The sequence below is a fragment of the Alosa alosa genome, chromosome 2 (assembly GCF_017589495.1).
Source record: "Alosa alosa isolate M-15738 ecotype Scorff River chromosome 2, AALO_Geno_1.1, whole genome shotgun sequence".
NCBI classification, from domain to species: domain Eukaryota; kingdom Metazoa; phylum Chordata; class Actinopteri; order Clupeiformes; family Clupeidae; genus Alosa; species Alosa alosa.
In genome coordinates, this window is record NC_063190.1 from 28595277 (window position 1) to 28603564 (window position 8288).

Sequence of the window (8288 nt, forward strand, 5' to 3'; positions counted from 1 at the left end):
GCCGGGGAGCCGGGGCGGGGCATGGTGGCGTACTGGGCGGAGCATGCGGCTCTGGAGTAGGAGGAGCTCTGCGGGTGGGTGTTGAAGTGCTGCGGGTAGGAGACGGTCAGCTGCTGGTCAGTGGCATGCGGGGCGGAATGCTGGGCCTGAGACCTCGCCAGGGTGGGGACGGGGGGGGTGAAGCCGTGCTGGCTGGACGGAGCCATCACCAGGGTGGGGGTGGGCGTGAGGGGAGGGCATGGCCGCGGCTGGCGATCGGGTTGGCTGGACTGGGCGCTCGCTGGCCATGCTGCCCACTGCAGTAGACGCAGGGCGGGTGCGGATGGGTGATCGGACGTCTCACAGCTGCTGCTGCGGCAACGACAATGTTCTCTGCTGCAGGATGCTCACCGCTGCCGCCGACAGGCTGGCCGTCACGACACAGGCGCTGGACATGACAGCTGTCCCCTCGACATCGGGGCTGGTCTCCATGGATGCGGTCGCCATGGATGGAGGGTGGACACAAGGTGGCGGAGGAGCTGCAGGAGGCTGTGGTGGTGGTGGTGGTTGTTGTGGTGGTACCGATGGCAACAGAGTCGGAGGTGGATGATGTTTGGCGATTGTAGAGGAAGCAGGCGGAGCTTCCGAAAAGAAGGAGGGCCAGGAAGGCGGAGCCAACGATGAGAAAGGGAATGTAGACAGGATAGTCTGAAGAAGAGACAGACAGAAAGAGGGAGAGAAGCACTATAATCATCAGGCATTTTCTCCTTTCATCATTCATACCTTTGGGCAGAACATGAAGGTTCATTTGTGTGTGTGTGTGTGTGTGTGTGTGTTTATTTGTTTATTTTCCCCCTCTCAAAAAAGTGATGCACCTTGAAGGGATTTAAAGGGGGGGAAAAGACAAGTTCTTCCTGTGTTCTCAAGCTACTGCAAACACTTCATTTACACAAAGGTGTGTATTATTAGGTCTATTTTTGTACATCCATATGTGATCCTGTGAGAGATCGTGATTGTGCCTGTGGTGTGTGTGTGTGTGCGCGCGCGCGCGTATGTAGGCTACATATGTAGGCCAGTGAATGGGTTGGTGTCTGTATGCAGGTTTACGTTCATCTGCATGATGTGCAATGTGTATGTGTTTATAAGACACATGATGCTTTCACGTTGTGTAATGTAGTGCTCGGTCACTTTAAAATCAAATTTTCTAGTCTCTCTCCCTCTCTCATTCCATCTCTCAAAGTTGCTTTGCAGTAGCCAAATTGAATCAGAGTTATTATATTAGAGAAATACCTCGCTTCATCCAAAAGATTAACTCCTTGTTTGGCGGTGCAATCTAGAGAAAATAAACGAACCCTACAAACAAAAACAATCCATTTAGCCTACTTTATGTCTTATCAAAACCTCTCCTTATCAACTCACCTCCAGTGCTAAACTCGTCTGCCACAACCTCGGCCTTACTCGGTAACGTTCGGTCGGGGTCGGAGTCCGAACAAGTTCCCTGGTCCAGTCTGGCGGTACCATCAGAACAACAGTATCGGTATTCACACCTTCCGCAGCAAATAACAGCGCTTTTCATGTCGTCTTTCTCTGGACAGTAGAATCCCTCTCTCCAGTTCCTTCTCTGGTCTGTCCAGCCGTGACAAAACTCGCCGATGGCTGCCACTCGCGTATGAGTCACACTGACTGCCAACACACAGACAGGCAGAGAGAGGAGGTAACTCACTGGAAACATTGGACTTGTGTCTTCGGTTTGCGTTTATCTCTTGAGGTTTCACCACCGGTCAGTCGGTTGGTCGTGAGCCCTGGAGAGCCTCGGTAATGGTGGTTTTCAAGCTCGCGCTTCCAGCAGATTTAGGTTGGACGTAGGCGCCACACGCGCGGGACTAGGCTAAACTCAATTTGCGCTTCACTAAACACTACAAACCTCAAAATTCAGCTTCATGAAACATTGCAGACAAAATTATACATGTTACTCGCACAAAGTTGAACTTTAAAAGTCCCCAAGAAGTGAGTCATCAGTAGTAGCCTACCGTGGCCATTCGTTGCAGTCTTTCTAATGCTTATCATGGGATATTTTTTGGCAAGAAACTAAATTGATAGGATTATCTATATTTGTGTTGACATCTAAGCAATCATGAGAATCGCCTGACCCACTGGGACTGGATTGCTAGAATATGAGGAAACACGTTTTTATTATTAGGCTCACATTTTCAAAATGAGTAGCCTAGTTTATTGATGTAAGACCTTTTTTAATGCAACAAGTTGGTAAAGACATTCACAGGCCTATAGCCTGACCAATTTCATGAGACGTTTCTCTCAAAAAGGGGTTGAAAGAAAAGTACAGTTTTCTCGCACTGATTTTTTTCCAGCTTTAAAGGTACACTACACGACTTTCACCTTGATATAGGCCTAGGCTAACCTTCACGAAGCCAATTTGATGGTAAATGAACTTGTAGCCTAATACGCAAATCGTTCACCTAGCACTACCTTTAACTACAGCAGTGCACCTCTAGCCTGGAAATCGGGTGACTCTATTGGGAAACGTTTGCACTTTTTAACACTTTTTAACATGTTATCTAGCCTTTATTTTACCAGGAATAATCCAATTGAGATTCAGAATATCTTTTTACAGAGTCCTGGCCAAGACAGCAACATAATACTTCCATATTAAAATATACAGTGAAAAACAGACAACATAAAAAAGAAAAAGACGGCAATTTAATATCATCTCAACATGATCACCAGCTCTCAGTAACAGCACATTTGCATTTGGCCAATTATCAGCCAATCAGTATTTTACCTGTTGTTTCTAAAATAGTCGGAAAATGGGTGCTAAATTAATGATTCAACATCTTAATGAAAGCAATAATTCACTCCACCCTATGCAATTTGGGTTTAGGGCCCATCACTCAACAGAAACAGCCTATTGTTTGTTTTTGGCTAAAAGGTTAAAGGCTACCTAGATAGGGGTTCTTATGTTGGTGCTGTCTTCCTAGACCTAAAGCGAGCTTTTGATAGGCCTACTGTTAATCATGAATTCTTTTATCTAAACTAACACATTTTAATGTCTCTGCGCAACACATTATATTGTGTTCCTTAGAGGACAGGAGCTTGATCTTGTTAATGAATTCAAGTATCTAGGAGTCATATACTTTCAAAGGTCATGTTAAAAAGGTGGCCAATAAAGTTAAATTCAATTTGCAAAACTTTAAATAAGTTAGGCCATTTCTTGACAGGAAAGCTGCCAAGTTGTTCTTATATACCGGTAATATGATCTTTTCACATATTGAGTATTGTTTTACAAACAATACAGGTCATTAACTAGCTTAACCACTCTTAAAAGCATTGAATCTCTATTTAAGAAAGCCATAAAAACGTTTTAGTACAGGGGCCTCTGTAAAAGGGGACTGTGTAATACCATTCAGAAGCACCACTTCTGAACAAACCGTATTGTCAGTAATAGGAGGTAAACTCTGGAATAGCTTGCCCCTCATAACCGTATTGTCAGTAATAGGAGGTAAACTCTGGAATAGCTTGCCTCTCCTAACCGTATTGTCAGTAATAGGAGGTAAACTCTGGAATAACTTGCCCCTCCTAATAAGAGTGTGGCCTGCTGTACATTCAACACTTTTAAAACTCACTTAAAACAGTGGCTCCTAGAGAACCACAGATGCACTCACTTTTAACTGCCATACAGTTCATCACCCATACACTGTTAAACTGAATGCAGTATAGAGGTGGATGAATAATGCCTTTGTCATCATGTAATTTCTGTTTTGTTTTGTTTGTTTGTTTTGTCAATGTATGTCACCATTATGTGTATGTTTAATTTAAAGTGTATGAGTGCTGGCTGTCTCTATGTTTGTCCTCTGTCACCTGCCTAGGACTGCAGATGAAAAATAGTTTTTTTTTGTTACTCTGGCATATTTACATGGTGTCTTTTATACAATGTTCATAAATATACATGGTCCCTATCAAATAAACCAATAAAATAAATGTAAAATAAAATTTAGTACTGTAATGGTCTTTTATCCTATAAACTGTGTCATTGTTGGTAGGTAGTCTAATTTTAGAAGATTCTGGATACCAGGATGAGGGTGTAAAAACTTTAAAGGCACTTTCACCGACATCGGGGAATGTCATACATGATTTGCCCATGTGATCGGAGATTAAATTTCCTGGTGGTGACTTTAGGAGTCAGGAGAGAACATAAGTAAGGAAGCAGTTCACATAGTATGGCCATATAAAGAAAAATATACCAATCTCCAACCTGCAATTGTCCAAGGAAGGCCAACCAACACTCTCGTACAAGCTACAGTGATGAGTACAAAAGCTAGAATTATTTACGAATCTTAGTGCTGCATGGTATACTGAATCCAGCATTTTCAGAGAAGATTATGAAAAATGTTAATGTTACTACATTGGAGAATGTAAAAGGAATTGAAAGTAAAATCAAGTCATTTTCATCTTTTTACCATGTTGCCAGGGATGGGCAGTATTTCTAATACATGTACTTAAAAATCATTATTTCAAATACAAAATACTATTTTGTAATTGAAACACTTGAAGCGAAAACTATCATTAACTTGTTCAGAAAATTGAAATAGTCTGGCGAGGTGGGGCCACGGGTTGGCACATTCCCGGGATGGACCTGCTGCGTCTTCATCCATTGTTTCGTCCATGGTTTCCTCTCTTATCTAAATCTGACCATGGAGTTGACTTTGGTGGAAAGCTGAAGGTGATTGCTGATAGGCTGTCCCAATCAGTGGTGCCTGCACAATCTAATCACGTTTGAGAGGGAAACAACAAATTGAGGGTTTCCGAGATTTTTCTTTTTTCCTTTTTTTAGAAGAAGTAACGGGTACTCACGGTTATGGATAGAAATGTAGCGGAGTAAAGAGTACAATATTTGCCTCTCAAATGTACTTGAGTAAAGTCATGAGTACTCCCCAAAAATTATACTTGAGTAAAGTACAGATCCCTCAGAATTGTACTCAAGTACTGTACTAAATGTAGTAAATGTACTCCGTTACTGTCCGGCTCTGCTAAAACAGAAACAGCATTTGTTTCTATTTTGTTTCTGGTAGGAGAGGAGGATCTGTATATTTGTGGCCGAGTCTGTAAGTTCCACCAGGTGGCAGCATTGCTAAGCAGAAGAAGAAAGAGAGTTCACTACATCGGTACACTGTCATGAGAATCCACTTATTATCAGCAGCAGTCACTTTAACCATGACTCCATGGGTCTTGGTTTCACAAATGAGCCATCTCTTAACTATTCTTTAAAAATAAAACATATATATTTATCATTAAAATATGGTAAAAATTATATTAAAATATAGTCTCATAACTATTCTATAAACATGTTCTCGTAACTATTATATATATAAGATACAGTAAAAAAATCTCTCATAACTATTCTATAAGTAATATAGTATTATCATAATAACTAGTATTATTATATTATCATATTATCATAACTAGTATTATCATAATAACTATTCTATGAATATAATAACGTGGTATAATATTCTATAAATATAATATAGTCTTTTCTATAGATATAGATATAATAGTTTATAGTCTTTTCTATAGATATTATAGCAGTAACCCTGTAGAGGATGTGAGCGATGAGTCGCTGCCTTCTATAGGGTTAAATTAAACACAGATCTCCTGTTCTCTCTACTGTTCCATTAGACCAGATGACCATATTACAGCACATTTTAGCAGAAAGACCTCTGTGTAACGGGGAAGATGCAAATGCTATAGGTTTCTCACTCGCACACTTGTTAATCATTCACACACACACACACACACACACACACACACACACACACACACACACACACACACACACACACACACACACACACACACACACACACAGAATTCATGGGCATAAATAGCACTTTGATATGGTCAGTGGAAGTACGGTGGCTGTACGATAAGAGGCTGGTGCAGGTCAGACACACACACTCTAAATACAGCCTTTGTTTCATTCAGCCGTAGGGGATCAATAAAGTATCTATCTATCTATCTAGGTGAACCGCATTTCACACACACAGCCACACATGAACACGCACACACACACACACACACACACACACACACACACACACACACACACACACACACACACACACACACACTCACTTATCTAAAAAAAGGGTCTGGAATGAACCAGCAAGAGCTAGCCGCTGGCACCCATTCACACACAGACATGCACGCACACACACACATACACACGCACACACACATACATAGACACAGCCAATAATATGCACACACACACACACACACACACACAAAACAGAAACATGTCTGACAGGTTTGTGGACAGGACGATGAGGTAAGTGAAAGACAGAGTGAGAGAGAGAAAAGGGGGAGAGAGACTGGGAGGGGTTTGGGCTTTTGTTGTTTTTCTTTTGTGGATGTGTTTCAATGAGTTTCACTGCATTAGTCCTCTAGACGTATTGTAGTAATTGTGTGGTTTGTGTGGAGCTGCAGGTCGTTCGCATCTTGTCTTGTCACCCTCTTCAGGTAGAAGCTGAGGTATGCGGTAACAGGTACTATGTGGAGGGGGAGGGGGACAGGGCACGTCACAACTCGGCAGAGCACTGTGGCCACACCCTTACACGCATGCACACACACACCCACACACACATAAACACACACACACACACACACCCTCACTTGACTTTGCTCTTGGAGTTTCCACTTCTGTTGGACACCGATATCGAGGTGAAACAAGCAATCTGTCGACAGGTATGTCTCTTTACTCTCTCTCTCTCTCTCTCTCTCCCTCTCTCTCTCTCAAACCAACTTAAACACAGACAGAGAGAGAGATAGAGAGAGTCAACAGGGGCCGTGGACTGACTGTAGATAGTTTAAACAGTTGTGATTCGGAACAAGGAGAGGGAGGTGGTCTGTGGTCCACTAGTGTGTGTGTGTGTGTGTGTGTGGCAGTCTGCAGTATACACCTGTCTGTCTAATCTACCTGCTTTTCTGTGTGTGTGTGTGTGTGTCTGCGTGTGTGTGTGGAGTTGCCTATCACTGGGCATAGCGTAACAGAAACCAAAAATATGGATCAGGTATGAGCCAAGAGTATAGCGTTTCTCTCTTCAATCTCTCTTCTCTCTCTTCAATCTCTTTACAAACACTCCATTCTTTCTCTCTCTCTTTCTCTCTCTCTCTCTCTCTCTCTCTCTCTCTCTCTTTGATCTGTTACTATATACAGATTGTTTCAGATCATATACTGTACCTGTGCATGTGTGCTTCCTGGAAATACCTGTTGCTATCTCACAGATAAAGAGACATTATGATAGAGAGAGGGAGGGAGAGAGAGACAGGGAAAGAGGGTCTGTGTGTTTCTGTGTGTGAAAATGTAGTGCAGTTGGCTGTAAAATGTAGCGGAAGGGAGCATTCCTGTGGTGTGTGTTGAAAAGGAGGTCGTGTGGCAGTTGCCATCTCTCCATCACGACCTGCCTGAGGCCAACACTCTTTAGACCCCCCATTCAGACGCATCCCTCTCCAGGTGCTGTGTGTGTGTATGTGTGTGTTTGTGTGTGTGTGTGTGTGTGTGTGTGTGCGTGGGTGTGGGTGTGGGTGTGGTGTCTGGTGCTTTTGTATTAATTATAAAATTGTTTTATTTGTCAACTTGTGCTGACATGACCTGTTACATTGTAAGGGTGTGTATCAGTATTTGTCAGTGTAAGAGTGTGTGTTATAGTGTAAGAGTGAGTGTGTGTTAGAGTCAGAGCGTGTGTTCGTATGAGAGTGTGTGTGACAGAGTCAGAGTGAGTGTGGCAGTGTAACAGTCTGTGTGACAATGTCTCTGTTAGTGTGAAAGTGTGTGTTACATTGTAAACATGTGAAAGTGTATGTTACTGTGTAAGAGTGTGTGTTAGTGTAAGAGTGTGTTACATTGCAAGTATGTAAGAGTATACGTTAATGTGAGATCATTTGTTACAGTGTGTTAGTGTAAGTGTGTGTTACAGTGTAAGTGTGTGTGTTAGTGTGAGACTGTGTGTTAGTGTGTGAGCTCGTGTTATATTGTAAGTGTGTGAGAGATTGTGTTAGTGTGAGAGAGCATGTTAAGGATTAAATTGTAACAAATTATTAACTTGTGGCTTCTCTCCGTATCTGAGTTTCTAAGTAATGCAACTGGCATTTCTGTGCATCCTACTTGCTCTTTCCATGAACAGCTCTCTCATAAAGACCATTGTAAAGATGCTGGGTATCTCCCTGAGACAGACAAGTCCATATGCTATGCATTGCCTCTGCAGAGAATATCTGCTCACTCGTACACACTC

At 42.5% G+C, this 8288-nt stretch overlaps 2 protein-coding genes across 3 annotated transcripts in view; one reads left to right on the top strand and one right to left on the bottom strand.

The window, feature by feature from the left end:
- Positions 1–205: 205 nt before the first annotated feature.
- LOC125285140 lies at positions 206–1647 on the bottom strand. Its single transcript, XM_048229427.1, has 2 exons — positions 1399–1647; positions 206–687 (listed from the first exon to the last, which is right to left on the bottom strand). The coding sequence occupies exons 1-2, from the start codon at positions 1553–1555 to the stop codon at positions 206–208; spliced, it is 639 nt and encodes a 212-aa protein (XP_048085384.1). The 5' UTR covers positions 1556–1647.
- Positions 1648–6431: 4784 nt separating this feature from the next.
- LOC125285833 (calpain-5-like) overlaps positions 6432–8288 on the top strand; it is a 17510-nt gene continuing 15653 nt past the window's right edge. Inside the window, exon 1 of one of the 2 annotated variants that reach the window (XM_048230482.1) lies at positions 6432–6528. The gene's annotated coding sequence lies outside the window, so the exon portion shown is untranslated. Of the gene's footprint in view, positions 6529–6560; positions 6742–8288 lie in introns of those variants that run through there. The other variant, XM_048230474.1, reaches the window with a different exon arrangement.

Bases quoted from the DNA above. Each gene is read 5' to 3' on its own strand.
- LOC125285140 (XM_048229427.1), bottom strand. From the start codon at position 1,555: ATGAAAAGCGCTGTTATTTGCTGCGGAAGGTGTGAATACCGATACTGT. The intron at 688-1,398 runs GTGAGTTGATAA...TCTCTTCTTCAG, and splicing joins AGACGAGTTTAGCACTGGAG to ACTATCCTGTCTACATTCCC.